The sequence below is a fragment of the Hippocampus zosterae genome, chromosome 4, assembly GCF_025434085.1.
Source record: "Hippocampus zosterae strain Florida chromosome 4, ASM2543408v3, whole genome shotgun sequence".
Classification (NCBI taxonomy): Eukaryota; Metazoa; Chordata; class Actinopteri; order Syngnathiformes; family Syngnathidae; genus Hippocampus; species Hippocampus zosterae.
Window position 1 is genome coordinate 26,432,754 of NC_067454.1, and position 15,678 is coordinate 26,448,431.

Here is a 15,678-nt window from a genome sequence, read left to right on the forward strand (position 1 = left end):
CATCCTTTTGTGTCAGTTTAACAAGGGTCAGTGTAGCTTGCCTTTTTTCTTCTACGTTTACAGGTTTTGTGGTTTTGATTCTCTTGGCTAGCCGTTGGATGCGAGCAATGACGTTAAATGCTGTTGCCCATTTTGAAATCCGTGACAGAAGCTCTTGAATGTCAAATTGCCTTACAGCTTCTGTCTTTAACACTTGTACAATCCTCACCTCCGGATCTCCCACCAGTAGCTCAGGTGTCACCTCGTTTATGGCTATATCTCTCTCCCATAAAAACCTTGGACCGGTGAGCCAATTTGAGTTGATGAGACCTGTCACGTTCAGGCCTCTGGAGGCATGGTCTGCAGGGTTGTCTACTTTCTCTGCATCACCATCTTTAATGATGCCCTCCATAAACTTCAGATAGTCACCTTTGAACTTGTGATCTCTGTCCAACTTCCTTTTCAGTTGTTTCAGTCGTGCCAAAGCCAGGACCTTATTGTTTGGGAGGTGAGGTCGTGCTTTGAAAGGAAGTGGCATTTCGAGGTGACCGTGTTCATTTAGTTGGAAGCCTCCTTTTAATATTTGCAGAAAGAGAATGTCATCTTGAGATATGCTTTTTTCACCTGCTTTTGTGTCTGCAAAATCAGACTCAAGGGCTTTAATGATGGCTGATGGTGTTACAGGTGGTAACTCTTTGACAGATACTCGAAGACAAAGTCCAGTCACATCGCCTGCATTTACGCATTGTGCTACTCCTCCCACAATACTCCAGCCAAGATCGGTTTTGACAGCGTAAGGCTCGTAGTCACCTCCAGTAATGACCTCTCTTGGAATCAAGGCTCGGGAGCAGTCATAGCCAATCAATAATCCAACGCCACAATCCATTGGTGGGGGTATCTCTTGAGTTATGTTAACAAGATGTTTCCATGAAGTGGCTGTTTTGCGGGTAGGAATATGTGTCCGGTCAAGAGGAATAAAGTCTCTTGTGTAGGCCGGAGGTAGGTCAATTGAAATATTTGAGGAAAATCCTCTTACTTTAAGTCCACAAACTCTTTCGCTTTTTATCACTGAGTCCTTTCCCATCATCGTGGAGAGTTTCAGTTTAACTGGGTCCATGTCTACCTTAAGCTTTGCGCACAACTCTTGATCAACAAACGTGTGGCTACTTTGTGTGTCCAACAGCGCATAAGCTAGGGTCTCTGTCTCAGGTGCGTTAGGTGCTGAGATCCAGACGGGCACAATCATTGATGTACTCACAACATCACTTCCCTTGACACAACAAGATAGTGAGGATGTGATTTCTTCAGTGGTGTTCTGTGCTGAGGCTGTCTCCGTTGGAGAACGATCTTCATGTAATGCGGTTGGATGACTCTTTAGGCATACTCCACACATGGCTCTATTTCTACATGCCTTAGAATTGTGACCCTTTCTCAGGCATGCAAAACATAGCTTATTTTCATAGATGTATTTTCTCTTTTCCTCTGAAGACATTTTCATAAGCTTCTTACATTTATGTATATAGTGTTCTTCTCCACAGCATAAACATATGCCTGGATTTTCGGCATCTCGTAAATCGTTTTCATTGGGGTCTTGATCGGCTGTAGAGGTTTGCGGATCTTGGATCCTCACCTTTGTAGCAAATGTGTTTGCTTTTGATTGCCTACCTCCCTTTACTGTCATCTCAGTAGATTGTCTTAATGCGTATAGAGACGACACCGGATTACAAGCGATGCGTGCCTCTTTAGATATAAATGTTGCAAAGTTATGGAAACTTGGATAGTCTTTACCTTCATCTAGCTGCTCTGTGACATGACGGTTCCACCTGGATGTCACCCAATCTGGTAGTTTCACCAGCATTTTCTGGTTCTCCTCACAGTCGTTCAAAACTTGCAGACCCTTGATGTAAGGCATAGCGTTGCTACAAGTTTGTAGGAAATCGCTGAATTCTCTCAATTTGAAATATTCCCTCCCACCAATCTTTGGCCATCCGTTGAGTTTTTCTCTGAAAGCCCTCTGCACAATGAAGGAATTACCATATCTGGTGTTGAGTCGATCCCATGCTTGCTGATAGGCTTCTTCATCTCTTCTATAAAAACTGCCTTCAAGAGAAGATTTTGCCTCCCCTGCTATGTACTTTTGTAAATAAAACAACCTATCTGCAGGGTTTGAGCATCGCCTCTCTATCAGCGCTTTGAAGCTTGTACTCCACTCTATAAAGTTCAGAGGATCACCTGAGAATACTGTAGGCTCTGGGTTTGGAAGGCGACTGAGTGCTAATGATTCCTGTAATATCTGAACCAAGGTTGTCTCATTTTGTACAGTTTGCTGTTCGTGACGTGGGGCATGGTGAGAAGAAGGAAATGCAACATTCTCTTTGGTGTGTACGGGGCTGCTCGTACCATTCCTTTCCTTAATTTCCTCTTCTTCATATACACTTAACTGTGCCTTAATTACTTCCATGTCTCTCTGATTTTCAAGTTTTTTCAACTGCTGACGTTGAGCTTCAATAGCCTCTTCCATGTTAATCTCAGCTTCTTTCGCAGCCAGAAGAGCAGCCATTTCGGCCCGCTTAACTGAAATGCTTGGTGATTCGGACGGGTGCCCGGAAGGCTTGGCACTGGGTGCTGTAACTATGGAGGCGGTGGAACCATATATGGACCTGGCATATTCGTTATCTAGCAGCATGTGTAATTTTGCGTTTTCTGCCACAGCATCAAAATCTTCTTCATATTCTGTTAGACGGATTCTCATTACTTGCAGTAAGTCTGCTGTTGCCGCTGCACATGAATCAACTTTTCGCCGTAATTCTTGACTTGGTGTTGTCCGGCTTCGGACACTGTCGTATATTTCTTTCATCTCACCCTCTAGCTTCTCAACTTCATCCATCATGTCGTACATGTCTTGCTCAGGGCACCATTGTTTTAACTTTCTTCGGGTTTCTCTAACATGACTTTTCCATTTCTCATAAGTTACATTCAACTTGCCTTCCTTTTGAATGAACTCTTTCTCCTTTAGTTCCTGCATTTTAGGTGTCAAATGTCTTAAACGAGAGGATTTTCTTATTTTTGCCTCAGCCTCCCTTTCCACATTTTCATGCTCTTGCATCTCATCACACCGACTGTCACTATATTGAGACATTTTTGGAGCTTTCAAACTTCAGAACCTGAGTTTTACAGAGCAATAATAACAATGATGCGCTTGTCAAACATTCAACAGATATTTTCACACATTCAAGAACTCACATTCATTAGTTCTCATTTATGATAATCTTCGCCTATGTTCTATCCATCTACTTTGTGAGCTACTGGAAGCTGTATAGGCCTTTGCCAACTCTGGTTAATGTCCACCGAAACCTTTAGCTGCTACAGGATGAGAAGCACCGTCGCGCGTTGAAATCTTGCCTTACTGCCGGTTGAGGAGCGACGATGCATGCTGAGGCCTGTAGCTTGCTGCGGGTTGAGTGCGACGACGTTCGAAGTAGCTCGTGGATAGCTGCGTGGCACGCGGGTCGAGTGCGACGACGCTCGATGTAGCTCGTAGCTTGCTACGTGATGTGCGCCGAAGCCGATAGCTTAGCTTGCCGTGGGGGAAGCACCTGCGCGCCGAAGCCTCCAGAAGGATGGATGAGGACACGTTTTCACTGTATCTACCCCGGTCAAGGATGACGCCTCGTACTGATGTCCAAAACGTTTATTCATGGAACACCGTGAAAACTAAAACACATTTCGAACAACAATCAAATTATAATATCTTGAACAGGACATTAAATAAATAACACAAATGACATACCGTGTGCACCTTGGTAAACCGAAAGTAGATCAAATAATAAATCACGTAGATCACACGGTATCGTAGTTCTCTGACTCTCTCTCTCTCCGTCTCCCGTTGTCTTCTCGATCTTTCTCTCATTCCTCGCTATACACGGCACTTGACCCGGAAGTGATTTTTAACAAACATTCCGGATAACATATTCAGAGGATTTAAGGAAAAAACAAATATGAAAGTTCACATAGAAATATGAAATACTTTAGCTAAACAACAAGCCTAAAATAAATTATTTTTTTGTTGTCATGGCAACCAACAACTCAGTCTTGGCGCCAGTTACAGTAAGGAATTCTCCGGCAGTGGGAGAACTGCCGGAGTCTCATTAATATAGGAGGGTAATCAGCCCGAAATTACGGACAGGTGCGCAGATGGCGGGAGAGAAAACCCGCCACCTGCTGGCGGACACGCGACGTGACAGTACCCCCCCCTCAATGGACGCCTCCCGGCGGACTACCCGGCTTGGATGGATGTGCAGCGTGGAAGTCGCGCAAAAGGGACGGATCAAGGATCCAGGAGCGAGGCACCCACTGCCGCTCCTCAGGCCCGTAGCCCTCCCAGTCGACCAGATACTGGAACCCCTTTCCCCTGCGCCGAGAGTCCAGGATGGCACGAACCGTGTACACCGGGTCACCGTCGACGACCCGCGGAGGGGGCGGCGGCGTGGGAGGAGGAGCCAAGTCACTGGAAGACACGGGTTTGAGTAGGGAGACGTGGAAGACGGGGTGAACCTTCATGGTGGGTGGCAGCCGGAGCCTGACTGCAGATGGACTGATGACGGCCTCGACCTCGAACGGTCCAGTAAATCGGGGTCCCAGTTTCGCAGACGTGCCGGCCAGCCGAAGATCCCTAGTCGCCAACCACACCTTCTGTCCTACCACGTATGAAGGAGCCGGGCGCCGGCGACGATCCGCGATCCGCTGGTTCCTGGCCGCCGTGCGGGACAACGCAGCCCGGGCCTCCTTCCACACGCGATGGGCCCGCTTGAGGTGGTGCTGCACAGAGGGGACCTCCACCTGCCCCTCCTGGGACGGGAACAGCGGCGGCTGGTACCCGTAGGCGGCCATGAAGGGGGACCTACCAGTGGCAGAAGAGACGAGGGTGTTGTGCGCGTACTCCACCCAGGGTAAGTGGTCGACCCAGGATGAGGGACGGTGAAGGCACACACAGCGGAGGGCCGCCCCCAGATCCTGGTTGGCACGCTCGGCTTGTCCATTGGACTGGGGGTGGTACCCCGAGGTCAGACTGGCCGTGGCCCCGAGGGACCGGCAGAACTGCTTCCAGACGCGGGATACGAACTGGGGCCCCCGGTCCGAGACAATGTCCAGTGGAATGCCGTGGAGACGGAAGACGTGTTCGACAAGGAGGTCGGCGGTCTCCAGCGCCGACGGCAACCTGGACAAAGGAACAAAATGAGCCGCCTTGGAGAAGCGGTCCACGATCGTGAGTACGACAGTTCGACCCCGGGAAGGCGGGAGACCCGTGACGAAGTCCAGGGCGATGTGGGACCACGGGCGAGGAGGAATGGGCAACGGCTGGAGCAGTCCCGCCGGCGGCTGATGGGACGACTTGCCGCAGGCGCAGGAGGTGCAGGCCTTGATGAACTCCGTCACGTCGTTGCGGAGCTCCGGCCACCAGAAACGCTGGGCGACGAGTTGCACAGTCCGGTTCACCCCGGGATGACACGCCACCCTGGACCCATGTCCCCACTGCAGAACTTCAGATCGTAAGGGAGGAGGTACGAATAGCCTCCCTGCTGGGCACTCCGTCGGCACCTGAACCCCCTCCAGGGCTGCCTGGATCCGCTGCTCAACCTCCCACTGGACGGCCCCAACGACGCACCGGGTCGGGAGGATGGTCTCCGGGGATCGATCCCTCCCCGCAGGCTCGTGGAGACGGGAGAGGGCGTCGGGCTTGGTGTTCTTAGACCCGGGAGAGTAGGTGAGGATGAAGTCGAACCTGGTAAGGAAGAGGGCCCACCGGGCCTGACGGGCGTTCAGTCTTTTGGCGGAGCGGAGGTAGGCGAGGTTTTTATGATCCGTGTAGACCGTAAAGGGTTCCTTTGCCCCCTCGAGCCAGTGCCGCCACTCCTGCAAGGCGGTCACAACTGCCAACAGTTCACGGTTGCCCACGTCGTAATTGGACTCGGCGGAGCTGAGTCGACGGGAGAAGAAGGCGCAGGGGTGCAACTTCTGGTCGACCGGAGAGCGCTGGGACAGCACAGCCCCCACCCCCGAATCCGAGGCGTCCACCTCCACGATAAAGGGGAGATCAGGATCAGGGTGCTGTAGTACGGGGGGACTGGTGAACGCCGCCTTCAGGTTTGCGAACGCCGCATCCGCGGTCGGATCCCACTTAAATGGGGTTTTAATGGACGTAAGGCGGGTTAAGGGGAGCGCCTTCTGACTATAACCGCGGATGAAGCGTCGGTAGAAGTTGGCGAACCCCAGAAAGGGCTGCAGTTCCTTGCGATTGGCTGGAACCGGCCAGTTAGTGACTGCACGCGTCTTAATGGGGTCCGCCCTTAACCTGCCCTGTTCAATAATGAACCCTAGGAAGGAGATGACGGGGACATGGAATTCACACTTTTCTGCCTTGACGAAGAGCCGGTTCTCCAGTAGACGTTGTAGCACCAGCCTGACGTGTTGCTGGTGCTCGTGTAATGACTGGGAAAAAATTAAAATTTCGTCAAGGTAAACGAAACAAAAGATGTTTATCATGTCCCTTAGCACATCATTGATTAGATTTTGGAAAACGGCAGGGGCGTTGGTGAGCCCAAAAGGCATAACCAGGTATTCAAAATGACCCAGAGGGGTCTTAAAAGCCGTCTTCCACTCGTCACCCTCCCGGATGCGAACCAAGTGGTAAGCGCTGCGCAAGTCTAATTTGGAGAAAATGGTGGCTGACTGTAATGGGGCGAAGGCGGAGTCCAGCAAGGGTAGCGGGTATCTATTTTTAATTGTTATCTCGTTTAATCCCCGATAGTCTACGCAGGGTCGCAGGGTCTTGTCTTTCTTCCCTACGAAGAAAAAACCCGCCCCTAACGGTGAACGCGATGGTCTAATAAGACCTGCGGCGAGCGAGCTGTTTATGTACTCCGTCAATGCCTCGCGCTCGGGTTGGGACACCTGATACAGCCGCGAGGTCGGCAACGGAGCGCCCGCCTGCAGGTCTATAGCACAATCGTAGGGGCGGTGTGGAGGCAAAGAGTGGGCACGATCCTCGCTGAACACCTCCTTTAGATCCCGATAGCAATCCGGCACTCCGTCAAGGCAGATCTCCTCGGGGGGTGTGACACGTTCATGTTTCCCGACGGCCGATTGTAGACAGTGCTGGTAACAATATGGGCTCCAGCTGTCTATCGCTGGGCGCGCCCAGGAAATCACGGGATTGTGTGTCTTCAGCCAGGGTAACCCGAGAACGATCGGGGCATTGCGAGACTGCATTAGGTAAAAACGGCGATGTTCGACATGGTTGCCGGACAGTAGAAGTTTCAACGGCTCCGTCCTATGCGTAACTACCGCCAGGAGGCGCCCATCAAGATCACAAACCCGCTTCCTATCTATCAACCTCTCCACGGAACAACCCAGCTCGGATGCGAGGTCGGTGTCCATTACACAGTCATCTGCCCCCGAGTCTACCAGAGCCCGAACCCGCCACGACCGGGACCCCGTTAATATCTCCCCCTCGAGTTCGAGTCTGTTGGGGTGTCCAGGCCGCGAGTCGACTCGCCTAGACTCGAAGGGGGGCGCGCGCGGTCGTGACTCACAGTACTCCTGGTGGGCAGGGGGTGACGACCCCGGATGGCTGGTTGCGGCGTGAGGAGATGGTGGAACGCCGTCAGTCGTCGCTCGGTCGCTGAAACGACGCCTTCTTTCCTCCGCACCGGCGTCCCTGCCTCCCAGCTGCACCTGTTCCTCCGTGGGTGTTCGTCGGAACTGGGACCGATCACCTCCACGCTCCCGGCTTCGCTCCCTCAGGCGATTGTCCATGAGGAGGGAGAGGTCGATTAATTCCTCCAGGTTGGTGCTGTGGTCGCGGGTCGCCAGCTCGTCCTTGAGTTGAGGGTTTAGCCCGCGGCGAAACAGGCCACACAGCGCCCGATCACCGTATCCACTCTGGGCGGCCAGGATCCGGAACTCGATGGAGTAATCCGCTACCGATCGCTCTCCCTGGTGGAGGGCGAGTAGCCGGCCCTCTGCCTCTCTGCCTCGCACGGGATGATGGAACACCCGGCGGAACGCAGCCACGAAGTCGGGGAACGAAGTACGGAGATTCGGCTTAGCGTCACTGGTCGCAATCGCCCACGATGCCGCCGGACCTGTTAACAGACTCATGACATAAGCCACCTTGGCGGCGTCATTAGCATAGGCAGAAGGCTGTAGGTCGAATATGAGAGAGCACAGGTGGAGGAAGTGTCCACACTGCCCGTGCTCGCCCCCGTAGCGAGGGGGGTGTGGAAGCGATGGCTCCCTCGTCATAATGGGATATGAGGAGGGCGCTTCGGGAATAATAGAACGAACCCCGGGGGGAGATGGTCTCCGCTCTTCCACCCGGACCAACCGAGGTTCTAAATCATCGGACCGATGAGCCAGCATGGAGACCGCGCCACGGAGTTCCCTAATGGCTTGGCCCTGCTGACTCATCTGTTGCTCTTGTCGGGAAAGAGCGGACAAAATCCTTTCGATGTCTGCGGGATCCATGGTGGCCGGAGAATTCTGTCACGTTGAGCCCGAGGCGATGAGGGATCGCCTCGTGCACAACAGAAAAAAAAGAGGTGGATCCCCGGAGAAGCAGACAACGAAAAGATCTTGTGAGAACAAAGGGTTTTTAATAAAGAACAAAAGGAGCCCGAACAGGGAAAACGGTAACAGAAAACGCTGGTCAAATAAGGACCAGGAAAAAATAAGGAAGACAACTGAAAACGCTCGCGAAACGATAACGGGCGAGGAACAACCGAGATAACAATCTGATCACTATAAGAAGTACGCGAATGATTGAGGCCGTAAGGCAATAGGGCAGCGAGAAATAGTCGAACGACGAGAGTAGCAAATCGAGAGCAATGGCACGGTAAGGAATTCTCCGGCAGTGGGAGAACTGCCGGAGTCTCATTAATATAGGAGGGTAATCAGCCCGAAATTACGGACAGGTGCGCAGATGGCGGGAGAGAAAACCCGCCACCTGCTGGCGGACACGCGACGTGACAGCATCCACTCGATGGAGCTACGCTAAAGGGAATATAATACAATAGAATACAGCCTTATTGAAATAGAGCTTTCACAACCGCTGCAGCTGTAACAAAAGCACTTTCCAGAACATTTAAAATACTACGTCCAAGAAATCAGATTCTTGATCCATACATTGGATTGTAAGGCCCACTGTTGTTTTTTGAGAAAAATTGAATGCTTTTAGGTGCGCCTTATAGTGCGGAAAATACGTTACATATACATAGCAAAGTTATGTATACGGAGAAACAACAAAAATTAACAAAAACTCACTTCTGTCAGAGGCCAGATTAATGTATTGCTTGTGTTTATTCCAACAAAAAAAAAGGCACGAGAAGAGAACCTTGAAAAAAATGATGGCATATGAAGTTGCAATTGCAATATGAAGGAAAATGTGACTATTTTTCCAATTTATTCAGCCCTTGTTTAAAAGTCTGTCCCGGCCTCCATGCCAATTACATGCTATCATGCCGCATTGTCTCCTGTAGCTTGTTTTGTCCATGGTGGCCTGAAATGCGATTGCTGTGGCCGCCGTTGGCTGCATAGTCGAGCATTCCTATTAACCCTTTCATGCACCCTATAACCTGATAACATGATCAGCTGTGCGCTGTAGTAACCGCTGTCCCTCAAAGGGTAAAGCGCACAGAGATGCATGCATACAAATGACGATCACTGCTATTTTTGAACGGAGTTCCTGCGCTTGCATTAATTTGGCTTGTACTTTCTGATGCCATACTTTACAGAACATTTTCACTCGGTTTAGTTTTCAATTCGGGCTCCCGGAAAGACAACTTGGTGAAATCTTTTGTACACTGCAATTGCATTTCAGAGCGGTCTGTCACGTTTCCCAGAAATGTATTCCAATTTAGCAAAGTGTAAACTTACCCTGGTTGCAGAAGGTGCCAAAGAAACCAGATAAACATTCGCAGTGGCCAGTGACGTGGTGACACGCCCCATCACTGTGGATGCACTGAGGACATGACAGGCTACAGCGATGGCCATAGAAACCAGGTGAACATGCTGCGCAAGACACACACAGACACACATTTTGTTAGACAAGAGTGTCGGTCACAGAGAGGTCTATTTTGCCGGGGGGGTCGGGACTCACATTTCCGTTATTATAATCATGATGGCCCTTTTGCTCCCACCCATATTCATATCCCGCGGTCTTTGCAAATCACGCACTTGTAAATAAATTTAATTCCTCCCGTGTGTGAGCCTGTCGGAAGCATCGCTTTTGCTTAGTTTGCTTTGCACCACTGATCCTCCCGCATGAGTCTCGCTAAAACGTTTAATTTGTTTTAATTGATGTTCGGCTAAGTAGAAAGCCAGGCCATGGAGACTAGCTACCATTTCTCTCACGCTCCTAATTCAGACAATTGATTCAACTTTGAACCAAGAGCTCTTGAACTGATCCAAGCGATGCGGGAGAAAACAAAGGAAAGCAGGTGTGGGCAATCCATATGTTGTTTAAATGGAATGCCATGAACAATGTACCGTAGATCAGACAGATGAGTCCACTCTATCCAAGTCCAGGTTTTCAAAGTATGCAATTCAAGCTATCGACAGACTTTCGATTCCAGGTAAAATGACTTTAGCACACCCATTCATCCTCCTGTCAGGGTAGATTGAAATGTATACATTTTGACACATTTTGAACATGTTGCAGATCGAAGAGCCTGATGATGCACAACCTATTCTAATTTCCAGTTGTTTTTAACCCTTTCATGCATCAATAATGATAACCTGTAACCTAATAACATGATTGGTTGTCCACTGTAGTAACAGCTGTCCCTGAAATGTTAAGGCAGATGGCCTTTTTTTCTCCTTCCCCAATCCTGGATTGCTATCACAAGACAAACTGACATATTGTACAGAAGTTCAATTCATAACTGTGTGACCTAATCAAATCATCGCGGTCTGTAATAAACAGAAAATAAAATGACCATTCGGCATCCTTTGCGTACCCCCCCCTCCCCCCTTCAAAAAAAACAACAGTTCTGAAAAGAAGTGCAAAGAGTTGTTATTCAGTTTGGCAGATGTTGCCCCAACGGACTTTTGATAACTTTGTTGACTAAATGGAGCATTGCAGCATTTATTTTGAACATACCAACCTCTGCCTGTCTTTTAAATGATGACCCATCCATTTAAGAACTGCATCGGTCTATTTTGAGCAGGTCAGAATTCTGCCTGCAATCACGTGGCATGTTGTTGGGGGTTGCAGGCGGAGCCCCCTCTGTTTCAATCAGGCGGAAAAGTGTACGTATTCCCTTTTCTCGGGACCTCCACACAGCTGCCTGCAGTCTTGGAGAAGACTTTGGAAATTGGCTAATGGGTTCTATTGTTGTTGCATCTGGGACTATTGGACCTGGCGTAGATACAGCAAGATACTTTGGAAGCTGATTAAGTAGCTGGGGAGCTCACCCTTGTTTTAAAACAGAGGCCAAAACCTAAAAATATGCTGGTCATTATCTGGAAAAGAGGCTATTGATCGAATTAAGACATGGGACTGGCCTCGTTTTGGTCTTGTCGGGCCTTAGTCTCTATATTGATTAGCTGTGACAAGAATAAAAGGTAGGTACGCCGGGTGAGCAGTTAGCACGTCTGATTCTCGGTTCAGAGTTTCGGGGATCGAATCTCTGACCTTCCTCATGTGTATTGTGGGCTTTGCATACTCAATTGAAGGGCCTCAATTGCCCATAGTTGAGAAATGTGAATGTCAATGGTTGCTGTTGTCTATTTGTGCCCGGTCAGGATCTGCTGGCATTTGCGTCCAGAGCAAAATAGAGCCAATTGTGTTGCCTTTTATTTTCTTTCCTACATTGTTTGATGATTGTTGATAATTCCGGTGAAACTTTATGAACATGAATTGTGTCCTGCCACTAGATGAATAACATGAATTATTAATAACATAAATAAAGGGAATGTATGCAAACTTGTTATTTTCAGATGTGTGAATCCAACGGGTTTGCAGGAAACTAAGTTTAAAAGAAGTTGTTCTCAGTCCCCAAAAGGTGACCCTGGTTGTTCATTCACCAGATGCGTGCAGGAAACATGGAAGAAATATTTGAAAACCTCAACAGGAGCCGTGGCCACCGTGACCCCCCGACATTGTACCTGACAGAGTTTGTTTAGCGCTCTATCACTTGAAATGGCAGCTTTTTATGCAGACCATTCAGAACATGCAAAATATAGAGCAAAGCGCGGATTCTGCTTGTGCCATTCTTGTATTCTTGCTGGAATACATTCTTCACTTTTTGCTGAAATGAATTGTGTGTGTGTGCATGTGTGTTATCCTTCAACTTCCTGCAAAATCTCATCCGCACCTCTAATATACCATATTTAATTGTTGTGTCCTAGGTATCAAACTCAAGGCCCAGGGGCCCACCACATTTTATGTGGTCCCCCAAAGTAAATCAAGTGTCAGCTGCCATGATCCTAAAATCTGTACAACCAAAATTTTGAATTGTTATTTGTATCCATCTAATATCGACATTTTGCAAGATTAATTTTTTGTTACCCATTTTTACAATGGGATTATTAAACATATATTTGGTTTGATCGTCATTACAGCCATCTGAGGGAAGGTGTTATCGCTTTTATTTACATTCATGTCACTTTTTTTTTTCTTGTCTTAACGAATTAAAGGTTCACGGCTGTTTGGTTTCCCCAATGTAGAGATCATCTCACTCTTGACTGCATTTTGTAATCGCAGAACCTGGTTTGTAATTTATATGAATATCATTTAAAAATACCGGTACACAGACACTGCATGTTGTTCTTACAGAAAAGTGTTGCAAGTTTATCCGACAAAACGAGGACTTGAATAACTCCCACAGAGTTAGCTATTTATGCTATCTTCGAGACGAGATGTCTGTCAGCTTTTTCTGTCTTGTGTTGTCAATGTATGGGATTTTCTTAGCTGTTATTCAAGCTATGCCAGGATTGTGTTTGCATAGGTGAGGGGGAGTCAATGCTCAGGATCAGTTTTTAGAAGGTCCCAGTGCTAACATTTACACATCATTTTGCCAAATGAACAAGTCTTATTTTATTGAAGAGTTCAGTCTTTTGATTGTGGGCGTGTATTCGGGTATCTTACTTCGTTTGCAGTTGGTGCCACGGTAACCAGGAGCACAAACACATGTGCCATCCTCAGAGGAGCACGAGCCTCCATTCACACAGTTGCAGATGAAAGAACAGTTGGGCCCCCAGTGTCCTTCATTACACACACTGTCACAATGGACACCTGAAAAGGAGCAACACACGCACACACGCACGCACACACACACATACACACGCACACACATTATTGAATGATAATTTAATTTCATAAATGTAATATAATCCAAATGTTAAATGTTTATGTCAAATTGTTTTTTTTTTTACGATATTGGCCCGAATATAAGACTGTGCTTTTGGCATTGAAATAAGACTGAAAAAGTGGGGGTCGTCTTTTAATGGGGGTCTAGACATTATACCCATTTACGACGCTAGATGGCGCCAGATATCGTTGAAGCAAATACTGAACTTGAATCCCCAGGCCAAAGTGAACCCCTGTCACGAAGAATAAGAATACAATTAAAAATAGCGGTAGCACAAAGAAGAAAAATAAAAAATAGCGGCAAAAAAGAAAAGAGAAGAAAATAATAGAAGAGATTACAGAAAATGGAGAAACATAGCGACAATCTGGAAAAAAGTGGGTCGAAGATCGGCCAGGTTAACCGGCAGCTGAGGAGAAGTTATGATGCAATTTACATTTCAAAAACCAGAAGCCATTCATTTACAAATGTGATTGCACTTTTGTTTACATATTTAAATGTTCAGATATCGAGATTTGAATGAGGCAAAATAACATGCTTTTTCTCTCAAATATATTGTTATAATCATTTGTTTCAGATGTACTGTAATTATTTTCTGTATAAAAATTAATTTGGTGTTTCAAAAAGCCTTTTTTCAAACTTGAGTCTTGAAAAAGAGGGGGTCGTCTTATAATCAGGACCGTCTTATATTCGGGCCAAAATGGTATTTTTTTAAAGGACAAACAACAGATTTTTGCAACAAACTCAAACTGGGCCCTTGTTCAAGTAAATGGTAGGTGGGTCTGATCTGCACACTCATCACCATGTATCACCATGCATCACCTTTTTCACACCTTCTACCTAACTTTCGACCGCAGACTGCACGGAAATGGTGACCTCTTCTGAATTTCATTGAACCTCTGAGCTACCTTTGAGGAGGTTTTACACCACTTTATGTGAGTAGTATCTATCTATCCATCCATTTTCTGATCCGCTTTATCCTCACCAGGGCCGCGGGTGTGCTGGAGCCAATTCCAGCAGTCTTCGGGCAACAGGCACGGTACACCCTGACAAGGGTGCCAGCCAATCACAGGGCACAGATAGGTATGATTGTGAAGTGTGAATGCTTGTTTGTCTAAGGACAATTTTGAGTATTCCATTAACCGACTTTTAGAAAGTGGGAGGAAACCGGAGTACCTGGAAAAACCCCACAGAGGCCTAGGGAAATCAGGTGAACGTGCTAACCAGTTGTCCACCATGCCCCCTTCCCTCTTAGTCATGGTTTGCAAAGAAAAAAAAACATCTGCGAAAAGCACAGTCTGGTTTGGACTCAGTGTTCCTGTATGCATAAACACAGCATGGGTTCGATTCCCAATTGGTGCCCCAATGCCCAGCCACAGCTGGTCCCAAGCAACAGGGAGCGCATGCAATGTAAAACTGTGCCAAACAAATCATGTGAGTGACTGGGATAAACCAACAGTTACAGCATTTTCAAGATCCACTTGAATAGAGGAAGTGGTCCTTTTCTAGAATTTAAGATTCTTTGAACTTTTCACTCAATTAATTTATCAGGATTTTGTGGAAAATAGTCATCCCATTCTGATGTACTTTATCAAATTCCAGGACTTCATGAATGAGCTGACAATGTTATGAGTTCTTTGTACTTGTCCCTATGAGCCCCAGCTGTTATGGGCACACTAGGTAGACCTACACAACATTCGACGGGCGTTTCACAGCTGAAGCTTGTTTTCAGAAAAACAGACCAACGTTCGTTGCGAACGTAGGATATTACTGGCAATTATCAATGGAGTACAAGTTTAGGCAAAAGCCAAGAATCCTCGGAATCAGCCTAAGCTTTTTGCCCTTTAATCATTCTCATGTCTCCGTCTTTCATCAGTTTTACATGTGTGTCCTAAGAGAGTCTTAAAGAATGGATCTGAACTGCCAGTGGGCACAGGGGACAGTCTGAAGGCTGCAGTAACCATGAGATTCACAGTACATTAATTCATATTTACACAAAACACACACACACGCACGCACACACACACACACATACACCCCCCCCCCCACACACACACACACAGCAGGACAGCAGGATAAGTGATGAGAAGTGTGCAAATAGAGAATTTCTTCATCCCTCCTCTCTAACTCGGCACATCAGCGGCTCATTAGAAAGTTCCTTTGACAGAGAATATGAGAGACTATGAGAGTGAAATGTCAGCAGCCATAATAACGACTAAACTATCTCTGAGCCGTAATATGAGGGCAAAGCACTTGCCCTGTCCGTCAGACTGGTTTAACGGAAACCCAACGTGAATTAAGAAGTGGCGCAGGACAAACGGGAACCAGATAC

The 15,678-nt window shown here is 47.7% G+C and overlaps 2 protein-coding genes across 2 annotated transcripts in view; one reads left to right on the forward strand and one right to left on the reverse strand.

Moving 5' to 3' along the window:
- The window catches only part of LOC127599794 (ras-related protein Rab-11A), a 180,330-nt gene that overhangs the window by 30,852 nt on the left and 133,800 nt on the right, over nucleotides 1-15,678 (forward strand). The window lies entirely within an intron of this gene.
- Nucleotides 1-15,678, reverse strand: part of LOC127599708 (multiple epidermal growth factor-like domains protein 11) — a 145,915-nt gene that overhangs the window by 21,481 nt on the left and 108,756 nt on the right. Inside the window, 2 exon segments of the mRNA XM_052063863.1 lie at nucleotides 9,913-10,047; nucleotides 13,127-13,273. Coding sequence (XP_051919823.1) covers nucleotides 9,913-10,047; nucleotides 13,127-13,273 — 282 coding nt within the window.